Below are 13,827 nucleotides of genomic sequence, written 5' to 3' on the forward strand. Positions count from 1 at the left end.
ACCAGAACAGCTCTGCATCTCTGGGCAGGGCTTAGCCCCAAGATGCCCGGCCGCACCCTCCCTGTGGCTAACTGCTATTGCTGGTATTTACTCACTTTACAGCTTCATGGAGTTGCAATGCTCTGAGGCACCAAGCCCTGTATTTTATAGCTCCTGACTTCCTATGAGCCAGCCCCGTGATAAGGGAAGCCAGCAGGAGCAACTGCCCTGGGGCCCTGGACAGGACCTTCCTCATCATCCTCGCTCTTAATTATTAACCATCCGTCTGCCAGGCAGCTTCCCATGTTCTTGTTACGGCAGCACTGAGAAGCCCTGCTCCAAACAGCCTCCAGTCTGAATAGACAAGACAGGCAAAGGACGGGCAATTAACAGAGACCCAGAGAGATGAGGGGATGTGCCCAGGGTCATGCAGGGAGGCAGGGACAGAGCGGGGGATTGACGTTAGTGTACCTGGGCCCGAGGCCAATGCCGTAACCAGTGAGCTAGCCGAGAAGCAGGCCAAGGCAAGGCGTGGATAGCACCACCTGCACGGCTAAGCGCCATCCCCCGGGGGATATGAATGAGGTGCCCACGTTTCCCATCTGTCACGGCTGTATCCAGCAGGTCTGGGCTCTGGCCATGGCACACAGGCAGCCGGCAGCCCCGGAAGGGACCGGATGCAACCGGCTTAACCACCTCGCGGCCGCTTCCTCTAATGCAGCATGTGGTTGGCCACCCAGGCTCCACTTTACCCTGGCTCCCCATGCCATGAATCAGCGCTCCTTCCGGAGCCCGCTCGCAGCTCACACGCTCTACCCAGGTACCGGGCACGGCCAGGCCGACGCTGCAAGCGCTGGGCAGAAAGGAGGCAGCGTGATGACAGGAGAGGACGCCGTGGTGGTGTAGCCACGTCCGTCCTGGGGTATTAGTGAGGTCACAGCTTCTTGTCTCTCTCACCAACAAATGTTGGTCCAAGAAAAGATATTCTCCCCCCCCCCCCCCGCCCCAGCTTGTCTCTTGAATAGGCCAATGTCACCCACCTGTGACATGGGCTGGGGTCTGTTTAGACCCAGGGCCCCGAGCTTGGTGGGTCCTACCCAGAAGAAGAAGCGATTGGTCGGAGAGCACTTTGAAACTGGAAAGTGCTGTGTGGCAAGCGAAGTATTAATGTGGCAGGACTGGTCTCTTCACTCCCCCTCCGCCCCACCACAGCCTGTCTGCGCCTTGCTCACTGGGGCTTGTGTGCACAGTTCTTCCCGGGGCAGCCCCGTTTCGCCGCGAGACCGTGCCAGCCCCTGCTCTCTCTTTCAGACCAATGTGGACGAGCGCCATGGAAACGCCTCTGGAAAAGGCCTTGGCAACCCTAGTCTGCACCTTCCACAAGTACTCGGGGAAGGAAGGCGACAAGATGACCCTGAGCAAGGGGGAACTGAAGGAGCTGGTGAAGAACGAGCTGGGCCTGGGGGAGGTGAGTGCTTCGGAAACATTTTTTGGGGGGGGGGGATCAAAATGAGGAATTTGGGGGATCAAAATGAGCATTTTGGTTCGGATCAGACTCTCCTGGGTTTCTCCCCAAACGGATCAGATTTGAGATTTTTGCAGAACTGAAAACTGAATAAAATTTGGGGTTTTTTCCGTCCAAAACATGAAAAAAAAAATCCACAGGAAATGTAGGGGGAACATAGGAACATTTTTCAAAGTTTCCCCCCCAGTTTTTTGGCCCAACCAATGGATCAGTTTGCTCTTGTGAACTCAGACACGCAGCTCCCCCGCCCGTCCTGGGGGGACGGATGCCTTCCCCAGGGCTGGATCTGGCCTGGTATCTTTGCCCACTGTGCTCATGTCAGGTCTGGGGATTGTTTTCCTCCCAAGGAAGCTTTGCTCCCATTTCGCAGCTGCCCGACGGGGAGGGAAAGTAACGGTAACGTCTCCTCCCTGTTCTGCGCCATGGTTAGCAGCAGCCCAGGGGCGAGACTCCTGCATCGTTAACGAGCCAGATTACCATACAGGGAAAGGAAAACCGGCACCTAGGGCCAGAGCGGGTCCCTGCAGGTTTTATCTTCCCTCGCCCTTTCCTGCAGAGAATGAAGGAAGGCGGCATTGAGCAGCTCATGAAAAGCCTAGACCGGAACAGTGACCAGGAAATCGACTTCAAGGAATACTCGGTTTTCCTGTCCACCTTGTGTATGGCCTACAACGACTTCTTCCGGGGACAGAGCAAATAGCTGGGGGGAGGGGGGCCTGAGACCGGGACACTGTCCGGCTGCTTTCAATAAAAAGCGTTCTGTCCACCGTTCTCCCAGTGTCATGTGTTTCCTTCCATCCACCCTGCTGGGCCGTCTAGCCAGGCTAGAAGATCTCTTTTCTCTTCGCCTGTCTGTCGGTCCATTCCCCATGCCCCTCTATCGAGCCAGCTCGCCTGCAAACTCTTCAGGGACAGGGGCTGTCTCTGCAGGCCCAGCACAATGGCCCAGAGCCTCGTTATTTAGGTGCCGGACTCCCAGGGGGTCCCTTTGAGGATGTGGGTGGGGCCCTGATCTCAGTCATGGCCCCAAGGGCACCTAGAACTGTAATAACAACACACCCTGGGCCTTGGCTGGTTTCCAGGCTCCCGGGAGGGAGCTGGGCTGGGAGATGACTGTCCTATGGCTGGATGGGCGGCGCTCTGGGGTCAGTGGGGGGTGGTCTGTGGGTCACTGAGGGCAGCCCCCCAGTGCTATCCTGCCTCGCTGGTGCCCCTGGCCCCGGGGGAATCTGCCAGCATTGCTGATCGCCCCTTGCCTTCCCCACCCCACCCCAGCACGGCCTGCTGCAGGAGAGCGGGGCTAAGCTGGGTGAGGCTGGGAACAGGGCGGGGGCCCCGGGCATGTACAGGGCAGGGCATATTGGGGGCAGCCACATGAGTGGGCGGGGTTAGGGGGCAGAGGGGCGTGGTCTCCCCAAGCCACACCCAGGCCCCCCTCTCCTCTGGGCAGTGGGCAGGGTTGCTGGGCTGGGCTCCGGCCCGATATATAACGGCAGCCCGCGGGCGGCTCCCTCACCCCAGTCCCACGCCTCCTTCGCACCCGCAGCCCGCTCCGTTGTCTTGGTGAGTCCGGTTCGTGCCTCTCCTCCCGCCCCGGCTCTGGCGGGGGGCGCGGGGCTCCCCCTCCCTGCACGCAGCTGAGCCCCCGGGTCCGGGTCCGTTCCCTTGAGCTCGGCAGCCCCCACTTTGCCTGGGGCTTGCCCGATCCGTGTTCACACGGTGCGCAGCTCCGCGCAGCCCGAGCCCGGCTCCGCGCCGAGCGCCTCGCAAGCCAAGAAGCGGCTGCGCCCGGGATCTGCGCGGGGTCTGCGCCCCTCTTGCGCGGGGTCTGCGCCCTCCGGCCCGGCTCGGTGCAGAGGGAGGAAAACTCGGGCGGGGCTGGGCGACTCCCGGTCTGTGGCCAAGTCTCTGCGCCATAGTCCAACGCGTCGGGTTTTTGGCGACCCCTTGTGGAAACGGGCGGGGCAACACTGGACCCCTCCCCGCCCCCGCTTTATCCCGCGTCTCGCTGTACAACCGGGGTCCGGGCCCCCCTTGCATGGAAAGAGGCGGGTGGGGGGGCTGTAGGAATCCCCTGCTGCTTAGACCCCTCGGGAGTGAGGGACCCCGGGGCTGGGTCTCTGACGCTGGGGGCAGACGGGTGGGGCAGGTTTGGCCCGTATGGAAGGAAGGACACGGACCTGAGACCGAATTTGGCCCTTGGTCGCCCTCCTGTGGTCTCTCTGGCCGTGCCACAGAGCCCCTCACCCTGGGGGCTGGTCACCTACAGCCTTTACATCTTCCTCTGACCTTCCCCTGCGGGGCTCTGGGCTGCGCTCACCCCTGGGGCTAACGTGCCAGCGGGGAGGGGGCAGCTGCTCGGGGGTCTGGCCGCTGACTTCAGTGCCTCGCGGACCAAGGCCAAGGTCCATGGAAATTTGAGACCATCCCTCAGTCTGTGCAGGTCCCTTCGCCCCCCAGGCCCACTGTCTGTTGGCTCCCTCCCTGGGCGCTGAGACGGGCAGAAACTCCTCACCCTCATTTTTCTGGGGATGCCACGTTTATGCGGCTCTCCTGAGAGATGCTGGGCGGGAGGCCAGGGGAAAGGGCCCCAGGTGCCGTGGAGTGCTCCCTGGATGGGAGGGCGTGGCTCACAGAGCAGAGTCCTTCGGGGCTGAGTTAGGGGAAGTTCCCCAAACTTCCCAGCTCCTCGGGCTTGTCTCTTCCCCCCAGGGCAGGGATTCTGGGGCAGGCTTTGCTCTTCCAGTTCTAGTGGTTCTGTTTCCAGAACGGGTCCTCTGTTCCCCCGAGGCTCCGTGTCCTGGCCTCGCTCACTGACTGTCTTCTCCTCACTCCCCTCAGATCTACCCACCACAGACCTGCAGAGATGGCAGCACCTCTGGACCAGGCCATCGGGCTCTTGGTCAGCATTTTCCACAAGTACTCGGGAAAGGAAGGGGACAAGAAGACGCTGAGCAAGAAAGAGCTGAAGGAACTAATCCAGAAGGAGTTGACCATTGGGGCGGTGAGTGTGGCTGGAGACGGGGTCGCAGGTGTTTGAGGATTTGCATGTTGGACTTGGTGAAAATCAGCCCCCAGAAAAGTCCATCCTCTGTTCTTGTTATCGTCGTAAGCACGTTAGTGACCCAGGCCAGCTCCCTGTTGATTGCAGCCGGCTCTGCTGTGAGTGAAGGAGACGCGTTAGGGTTGTTTGCATTACGTTAGTGCAGAGAGGCCCCGGGCAGGGTTGGGACTCTGTTGTGTTAGGTGCTGTACAAATGAGAACCCCTGCCCTGAAACGCTCACAACCGAACTAGACCAAGCGTAGGAGGGGCGAGAGGTGGGAAGTGAGCTGGGACCAGAACCTGCGTCCCCAAGTCCCACTCCAGAGCCTTTACCCACAGCCCCTTCTGGAGATCTTCGCAGCTCTCTGTGAAGGCAGAAATATTGCAGCCCGTGGCCAGAGCCCCCTCTTGTTCCTCCCCTGCTGCATCACTGTGACTGCTACAAAGCTGGCAAATCTCCTCGGCTAAGAATTCCCCGGGCGTGGGTGTAGATCTAGTGTAGTCCGCTCCTGTGTCACCCGCTCGGGGGACAGGCAGGGTGAAGGGGTGTGTGTGGCCAGAGTGCCGCTGCACCCCAGCAATTCCCAGCTGGCAGAGTGCCCCCCAGGAGCTGTAGGCAACTGTCCCCCAGGTTCAGGGGGCTCTCAGGCCTCCCTGCTCGGCGACACCCAGTGTGTACCAGGCTGTTCGGGCGTCTTTTGCACTTTACACAACAAAAAATGACGGGAAGAAACTATGGGGGGTCCCAAGTCACCGTGTTAGTCATAGAGTGGAAGGCGGGAACAGCCACCAGGTCATCTAGGCGGACTTCTTGTATAGCGGGGCCACCAGCCCCCTCCCTCTATTTCCCCCCTCCCCCAGCACTTGCACGCTAAACCCAACCACCAAAAGCTCTCCTCTTATAGCAGCAATTGTGGGCCAGGAAAGGAGGCTTCTGGGAAATGTTAAACCCTGCACCGATGTACCCCCCCTGCCCCCAGTGCACCTGGAACCCCGACTGTCCCCTCCCTGGGTTGTGATTGGCTTCTGTGCTTTCCTCTGGCTCTAGAAACTGAAGGATGCTGAAATTGTTAAGCTCATGGAGGACCTGGACCGGAACAAGGACCAGGAAGTCAACTTCCAGGAGTACCTCGCTTTCCTAGGTGCCCTGGCCATGATTTACAACGAGGTTTTGACATCTTAGTAGTAGACGGGCCGAAGCAGCCTGCTGGGGAATGCGCCCCGATGAGTCACTGCGTATCCAATAAAAGTTTGTTTTGTACATTGCTGCTGTTGATGGGGCCTGTTTTTGTAAAGCTCAGTAAACGTCGTTGGGTTTTGAGGGTTTCAGGAGCTGGCTCCAGGTGGGGCTGGGACGAACCGTTTCCACAAGGGGTCGCCTTGTTGATTTTTACGGTTTAACGGGTGAGGGCGGAAAGTCAGGAGCGGGTGATGAGCACCAGGGAGACGCTGCAGCACTTCACCTGCCCAGGAGAGGTCTGCGTGTCACATGCACCAAGCCGGGGGGGAGAGGGCTTGTCTCTAGACTGGCAATCGGGGGTGGGAATCCTCCCCCGTGCGAGCCTGGTGCAGACTCCTGGGCACCATGTGTTAAGGTTTAATGCCCTGTGAGCGAGTCCCACGTCAGTGAGGACTAGATCAGCCGCCCTAACAAACTATTCACTCACATCAGCAGGGCGCACGCGGACACTCCGACTGCGGCAGGCTAGATTCACACCCCGGCTTGGCATGGCCTAATGCAGGGGTAGGCAACCTATGGCACACGTGCCGAAGGCGGCACACGAGCTGATTTTCAGTGGCACTCACACTGCCTGGGTCCTGGCCACCGGTCTGGGGGGGGGCTCTGCATTTTAATTTAATTTTAAAAACTTTATTTACTTTACATACACCAATAGTTTAGTTCTATGTTATAGACTTATAGAAAGAGACCTTCTTAAAATGTATTACGGGCACGTGAAACCTTAAATGAGAGTGAATAAATGAAGACTCGGCACACCACTTCTGAAAGGTGGCCGACCCCTGGTCTAACGGCTCCCAAGCCCTGAAGGGCCGAGCTGTGAGACCTGGGGGACTGTCTGGGGTGGGTCACTCAGAGCTGTCCAGCCCTTCTAGCAAAGAATTGCAGGGAGACGCTGACCCAGTCGTCTGCCTCGCAGCCCGGCTCGGCCCTGCACTCAGCAGCCACCCCACTGGGATATGGAGGAGGCTAGAGCCATTAGGAGCCTCTGAGAGCCCCGGGGCCCCCTAAGCACTCTGCCCTACAGGGCTGCAGCTGGCTAGAAGCCCTGGCACGCTCTGCCCAGGCAGAGAGATGAAAAAGGAAGCTGGTGGCTGAGCCTGGTCTCAGATCTCCTGCTCTTTAACCACCAGGCTCCCCTGGTTCCTGTAACGTTAGGGGAGGATGTGGTCACTCCACCCCCGCAGTGCAGCCATGTCAGTGCTCAGGGGAGTGGGTGGGGCTGCAGGTGTGTCACCATGGCAATACCTGCGAGGCGGGGCTTGGCTTGGGCACCTGGGGCCTTGTCAGCACGTGGGAAGAGCTATTCGCCCTCTTAGCAGGAATCCTGCAGCCAGCGAGAGATCCGGCGCCATCCCAGGGCAAGAAAAGCCACCGGGGGCTGCTGACAAACCTTCCTTTAAAGGGGCCCTGAGCCCCCTCGGCTCTCTGGTCCTGAGTGCGCGGGATGCGGTCCCTCCTGGGCAGATGTGGGTGTCGCCCTGGCAGTGCTCGGCCCCAGCGGGCTCTTCAAACAAAGGAGGGGCTCGTTCCTCTCGGGAATGCCGCGGTGACCGTCTACATCTGATGTTGTGTACATAGCGCGTGCGTAGAACGAATGTCTGTCTAGTGCCATAAACTATTGATGTGCCTCCAGACCCCCCATCTACTAGTGAGTAATATCTCCGCCCCCCCCCGGCTCCCACACCCTATAGCCCTCTGGGCCAATCCACAGCAACCTCTAGGGCTGTGTATCCGGCCCCCACGGGCTTGGCAGAGAGCGAATGTTGCAGAGGGAGAGGTGCGGTCCCAGCGTAGCGTCACTCGCCCCGGGGCAGAGGAGCCGTTCCCAATAGGGGATATTAGGGCTGCACAACAAGGAAGTGCTTCCTGCTAGTGAGACAGACGGTTCTTGTCTGTACGGCAGGAGAACCGACAGGCCCCAGCTAAAAGCAGGGCCTCGTCCTGCCTGCTGAGGTGTGTGCACGCCCAGAGTACGAGCCAGTCCCTTCCCCTGTCCTGAACGAGACCGATGTGGGGTGGTGGAAAAGGAACTGGAGGGACAGAGACTTGAGCAAGGGGCAGAGCCAGGCGTAAAACCCAGGAGCCCTGTGCCCCTTGCCTGCCCTCGCTGCACTGCTCCCCTTCTCAGGAAGGGGGAGATTTACGCGTGGGTAATTAATGACTCGGATTTCACAGGGGAACTGTCTGCTTGGAAAGCTTGTGCTCTGGGGCACTGTAGGGCAGTGGGTCTCAATCCCCCCGGCAGGGGCACTGGGACAGTGTGTACAGTCGGGGAGCTGAGAGCCTTGAACCAAACTGTAACCCAGCGTATGATGGAAACCACTTCCAGCCAGGGGGTGCAGCAGCCCCCCTAGTTCCAGCACCTCTGACCCCTGGGGTACGCAGAGGTCTTCCAGGGGGTACGTCACCTCAGTTAGACACTTGCCTAGTTTTACAACAGGCACTGGCCAAGTCAGTACAAACTAAAATTTCATACAGACAATAATATAATATATGGAGCTATACCTATCTCATAGAACTGGAAGGGACCCCAAAAGGTCATCAAACCCAGCTCCCTGTTTTCACTAGCAGGACCAAGGACTGATTTTTGCCCCAGATCCCTAAGTGGCCCCCTCAAGGATTGAACTCACACCCTGGGTTTAGCAGGCCAATGCTCAAACCACTGAATGACTTGTATACTGCTCTATAGACTACACACTGAAATGTAAGTACAAGATTTATATTCCAATCGCTTTATTTGATAATTAGATGGTAAAAAGGCGAAAGGTGGCAATTTGTCAGTACTAGTGGCTGTGACACGTCTGTCACTTTCTGGCTGATTTTGTAAGCAAGTCGTTTTTAAGTGAGATGAAACTTGGGGGTGCATTGGACCAATCAGATTCCTGAGAGGGGGACAGTATTTTGGGAAGTTTGGAGCCGCTGGTGTAGATAACAGATCTCAGCAGCGCCACCTGGAGGACAAACCGGCTCTCTACGGAGATGGGTGTCCAACTTTGCAGTGATGCACTTGTTCGATTGCCCCTTAGAAGTTAATTTTAACACCACAGGGGCTGCCTGGAAGCTCTTTGGGCCTGATCCTCTGCTCCGCTGAAGTCAATGCAGCTACTCTGGTTCACGCCAGCCGAGGGACTAGCCGTTTGCCGTTGTGGTCCGGCCAGAATGAGCGTGTTTGTGGTATTCACGTTTCAGTTGCTAATCGAGTTTTCAGCGTTCGGTTGTGAAGAGCATTAGCAGACAAAAGGCACTAGAGCAAAGCTTGCAAAGGTGACCGCTAAACATTTGGGGCCAGCTGCCCCGTTGGTGTAAATCAAGGCAGCGCTATTGCGGCGGCGAATTCTAAAGGTCGCTGCGTGAAACCCGGCTGCCATGCGAACCAGCCGCCGTGCCAAGCCTTGCAAACATCTCAGGATGTGGTTAGGAGAAGGCCAGCGTTGCAGCCCTCAGACACGCCACATAGCAACGAAAGCCACACACACATTCTTGCAGGACTGGCCTGCTCGCGAGGATATTGGCCCTGCTAAATGATTCCCGGAACCCTCAGCCGAATAGCCAGGACGGTGATCAAGCAGGTTCTCAGCCCCTCTCGCCGCTCATTTTGCACAGATAGGGCTTCAGCAGTGACCCAAATGGGCCTCTCTGGTGTTGCTGTTCCAGCGGGAAGCTGCCGTCGCTGACACCAGAGCCAGGCGTTCCAGGCACTCAACGTTACCAACCAGCCAGCCGAGGTCAGAGATCCCAGAGTGACGCGTTCAGCACACACCAGGGTTTGTTTGTTCTTTGCAATCGGCCGGCAGAGACGCATCTCATTGTTCACATACACACGCCATGCACAGGGAAGAGCAGCGTGGTCAGGCCTCTGCTTCTTAAACAGCGAACCGGAGCAGGACTCCATGAAACACACGGGCGCTAATGCAGGCCAGCGGGATAACTAGGGTGTTTAAGTGATGCACACACAGTACTCTGGGCTAGATCCTCAGCTGACGTCCATGGCGCTCCCCCACTGATTTACCCCAGCTGGCCCTTTGAAACAGGAGATTTGTCCCCAAAAGTAACAAGCACCGCTGGGCCAGAGAGATAGCACTAGGCTGCCGCTGGGGATCTTGTCCAGGAGCTCTGCTACCCTCCAACCAGCATCCCATAAACTGTTACACTGTTGCCAAGTTTTTGTGATATTTGGTGTTTTTCTTTTAAAGCAGCAGCTCCCGGAGTCCTGTGATTACACGAGAACCGTCTTCTTCTTCTAGCCTTAGTCCCAACTATATGGGAGTGGGTCTTGCAGCCCTTCTTTGCCGTTCCAGTCGGTCTTGAAGCGGTCCCTTGTAAATTTTGTAGTTAATCAAATTTTTCTGTATGACATCCACCTATCTAGTTTTGGGTTTTCTTGCTCTCCGCTTCTAAGTGTAACACCCTGTTTCTGATATGTTCTTCCATTCTTCTTTTCACAGCCTGGATTCCTGGAGCTTTTCTAGAATTGGGGCCACCTTAGGGTGACCAGATGTCCCTATTTTAAAGGGACAGCCCCGATATTTGGGGCTTTTTCTTATTTAGGCACCTTTCCCCCTGCCCCCCATCCCAATTTTTCACACTTGCTGTCTGGTCACCCTAGGCCACCTTCCCCCTTCCCTGGATTCTTTTGCTCTGAACATGGTCCAGCCGTGTAACTCCAAGCATCCGTCTTAACATTTTCATTTCCACTGTATTCATGCTCTGTTCTTCTCTGTTCCTCAGTGCCCAGAGTTCAGAGCCACAGAAGCGGCAGGCCTAATGACACGAGAACCTCAGCTTTCATTAAAAAGAAAGAGGTTTCTAGTCCTTATTGGTTCAGAGAAAAGCCTGAAAACAGGATCTAAGTGCACCTGAAAGCTCAAAATCCAAGGACCCCTCCCCCGCACCTCCCCAAGTTGTTTTTTCAAATCTCGTGGTTTTGAAGCCAGTGTGACATGGTGGGTGCCTCATTCATGATTTTAAATGTTTGGGGTTGTCAATATTGTAAACAAATTACCCATCCATCCTCCTAGATCCTTATCTGTCTATCCATCCATCCATCTAGCCTTCCTTCTTCCAGCAATTTTTCTCTCTCTCTCCGTATACACCCATCATCCATCCTTCCATCTCCTCACCACCTGCAATCCCTTGTTTATCTGCAATAAATCAGCTACCCCAACACAACCAGGACTCAGAAACGGCAGGCTCAGAGGGATACAGGCTTCGGGGGAGACCTGCTTGCTGGAGGGAGAGGGATTCCACGCTGCAGACAGAGCACAGCTGCATGGGGGGGTCGTACGGCCTGGCCTGTGTGTAAAAAGTAGCCGAACTATTGAAATCCATTGAACCAAATGCCTGTTGCATTTAAAGAAGACCAACAACCTGAAGTGCCCCCAGGTGGCAGGCATGAGACAGAGCTCCCCGTGTATACAGCTGGGGTAGGCAACCTATGACACGCGTGCCAAAGGCGGCACACGAGCTGATTTTCAGTGGCACTCACACTGCCCGGGTCCTGGCCTCTGGTCCGGGGGGCTCTGCATTTTAATTGAATTTTAAATGAAGCTTCTTAAATATTTTAAAAACCTTATTTACTTTACAGACAATAGTTTAGTTCTGTATTATAGACGTCTAGAAAGAGACCTTCTAAAAACGTTAACATGTATGACAGGCACACGAAACCTTAAATCAGAGTGAATAAATGAAGACTCAGCACAGCACGTCTGAAAGGTTGCCGACCCCTGGTTTACAGGCACGCGTGGGGAGTGGGCTGTGTTAGCAGTGGGGTGTGTTTACGGGACAGGCCACGAGATGGCAGCAAAGCTATGGACGGCGTGTCCTTGGCGTGTACCAGGTCGATGGAGATTCACACGCTCTTGTGTGTTCGGGGCAATGTGGGGACTCGTTTCTTCGCTCCAGGTAGCACTCCGTGTTGGGACGGCGTATCCCTCAGAACCCTGCCGGTCTCCAGGGTGGGTGCATGGCTTCCGGGCAACCAAAAGAGGCCCCGACAGCGTCCCAAAAACTGGAGGGCTCCATGTCACTAGCGGGCAGGGTAAATGATTCTCCCTTGGTTCCATGTGGTGGGGCGGCTCTGGGCTTTGCTTCCGCAGCCTCTCCAGGGAGCGGTCACCAGCGTCCTAATGCGCCACTCACGTAAATAGGCTGCAGCGATGCAGGGTGCATTGGTGGGGCCAACCCAAATCCCGCCGGCTGGGAAAAATAATTAAGCCCCATTGGAAGTGGAAGGAGCTGACCTCTGGATCCTGGTGCCTCAGTGGGGAGAGAAGCAAAGTACCCGCGGGATCGCCTAACGAGGGGAAATAAAGGAGCTAATTAAGGGCTCATTGTTTTTAGAAGCAGCAAGGTCCTGAAACCCCCAAAGGAGTCAATGCGTGTCAAGTGCTGGGTGCTGGCTAATTCCCTAGTGTAGACAAGGCCCAGGAGTGGATGGCTGATGGTCTGATGGGTTCGGGTGTGGGGGTGTGTGAAGGCTCTGTCTGGGGCTGCAGGCTCTGGGGTGGGGATGGGGATGAGAGGTTTAAGCTGCAGGAGGTGGCTCCGGGCTGGGATCGAGTGGGTTCGGAGGGTGGGAGGGGGATCAGGGCTGGGGCAGGGGGTTGGGGAGCAGGGGGGGGGCTCAGGGGTGCATGCTCTGGGTGGTGCTTACCTCAAGCAGCTCCTGGAAGCAGCTGCCATGTCCCCCTTCCGGCTCCTACACGGAGGTGCAGCCAGGCGGCTCTGCGTGCTGCCCCGTCCGCAGGCACCACCACCGCAGTTCCCGGCCAATGGGAGCTGTGGTGGCGGCGCTTGGGGCAGGGGCAGCGTGCGGAGCCCCCTGGCTGCCCCTACGCCTAAGAGCCGGACGGGGGACATGCGTGGAGGCTAGCAGGGAGCCTGCCAGCCCCAACCAGACAGTCAACAGCGCTGACCGGAGCCGCCAGGATCTGTTTTCTACCTGCTCCACAATGGCCATTTGCAAGCCGGGTGCCAGGCCCGGCACCCCACGGCGATGATTCTTTGCCGTGGAGGCTGAGGGCTCTTCCCCTGTGCTGCTGCCTTCCTCTCTTGCTTTAGTTAATGAGTTGCGTTCCAAACCACAGTGCGCCTTCCTTTCGCCGCACCTCCCGCGTGCAGGCGAAGCTGTCCTTGCGCCGGGGAACTGAGCAAAGGGCATTTTTGATATCCGCTGGCAGATCCCGCCCCAGAGGGCACCGCGGTGTGCTCAGAGCCAACGGCATGGCAGATCTTCTCTTGCCAGCGTCACTGAGCCAACAGGTCCGGGCAAGGCCAGTGGCTGGAAAAGAAGGGGTTGAAGAGGAGGGAGCAGGGAGGGGCCGGAGCCCAAAGCAGGCCTGGGTCCAGAGCTCTCCTCCCTCACGTGTGTCATTTGGCCATGGTTTGAAATGTAAGGTATTAAGTGAGGCCTTTGTCTTCACAGCATCCCTTGGTTTCTTTTTCCAGCATCTCAGCATAGATGCTTATGCAACTGTGACATTCCTAAACCCTATAGTCTGTGCTACAGGCCAGGAAGCCTGGAGGAATGGAACAAGCTATGTTTCTCCTCCAAATCATCTTTTTGGTTCTGACTTTGTACAGCCCCTCGCACAGGGGTCGGCAACCTCTGGCACGCGGCTCGCCAGGGGAAGCACCCTGGTGGGCCGGGCCAGTTTGTTTACCTGCCGCGTCCACAGGTTTGGCCGATCGTGGCTCCCACTGGCCGCGGTTCGCCGTCCCAGGCCAATGAGGGGTGCAGGAAGCGGTGCGGGCCGAGGGATTTGCTGACGGGGCTTCCCGCCGCCCTCATTGGCCTGGAGCAGCGAACTGCGGCCAGTCAGAGCCGCGATCGACTGAACCTGTGGACGCGGCAGGTAAACAAACTGGCCCGTGTGCCAGGGATTGCAGACCCCTGCCCTAGTACAATGGAGGCCTGGTCCCGGGCTAGGGATCCTCAGGGCTATTGCAATCCAAATAACTAATAATAATTTTTCTAATCATGAACAATCTCCGGGAACCTGAGAGGACCCCCCAAAAAGCTATAGGGACCCTAATGAAAC

The 13,827-nt window shown here is 57.2% G+C and overlaps 2 protein-coding genes across 2 annotated transcripts; both read left to right on the forward strand.

Moving 5' to 3' along the window:
• The first annotated feature begins 802 nt into the window (after window positions 1-802).
• LOC117888865 (protein S100-A5-like) lies at window positions 803-2,215 on the forward strand. The gene is made up of 3 exons (XM_034792647.1): window positions 803-901; window positions 1,291-1,447; window positions 2,061-2,215. Exons 2-3 carry the CDS (start codon window positions 1,295-1,297, stop codon window positions 2,202-2,204), a joined length of 297 nt encoding a protein of 98 aa, XP_034648538.1. The 5' UTR covers window positions 803-901; window positions 1,291-1,294; the 3' UTR covers window positions 2,205-2,215.
• A 707-nt stretch (window positions 2,216-2,922) lies between these two features.
• On the forward strand, window positions 2,923-5,814 carry S100A6 (S100 calcium binding protein A6). The gene is made up of 3 exons (XM_034793140.1): window positions 2,923-3,067; window positions 4,346-4,508; window positions 5,597-5,814. The coding sequence occupies exons 2-3, from the start codon at window positions 4,371-4,373 to the stop codon at window positions 5,729-5,731; spliced, it is 273 nt and encodes a 90-aa protein (XP_034649031.1). The 5' UTR covers window positions 2,923-3,067; window positions 4,346-4,370; the 3' UTR covers window positions 5,732-5,814.
• Window positions 5,815-13,827: the final 8,013 nt, after the last annotated feature.

Source organism: Trachemys scripta, chromosome 16, assembly GCF_013100865.1.
Source record: "Trachemys scripta elegans isolate TJP31775 chromosome 16, CAS_Tse_1.0, whole genome shotgun sequence".
Classification (NCBI taxonomy): domain Eukaryota; kingdom Metazoa; phylum Chordata; order Testudines; family Emydidae; genus Trachemys; species Trachemys scripta.

What these genes read in the sequence shown, in the direction of transcription:
- LOC117888865 (XM_034792647.1), top strand. Translation starts at nt 1,295, where the DNA reads ATGTGGACGAGCGCCATGGAAACGCCTCTGGAAAAGGCCTTGGCAACC. An exon ending in ACGAGCTGGGCCTGGGGGAG is followed by an intron (nt 1,448 to 2,060) that starts GTGAGTGCTTCG and finishes CCTTTCCTGCAG; the next exon opens with AGAATGAAGGAAGGCGGCAT.
- S100A6 (XM_034793140.1), top strand. Translation starts at nt 4,371, where the DNA reads ATGGCAGCACCTCTGGACCAGGCCATCGGGCTCTTGGTCAGCATTTTC. An exon ending in AGGAGTTGACCATTGGGGCG is followed by an intron (nt 4,509 to 5,596) that starts GTGAGTGTGGCT and finishes CTCTGGCTCTAG; the next exon opens with AAACTGAAGGATGCTGAAAT.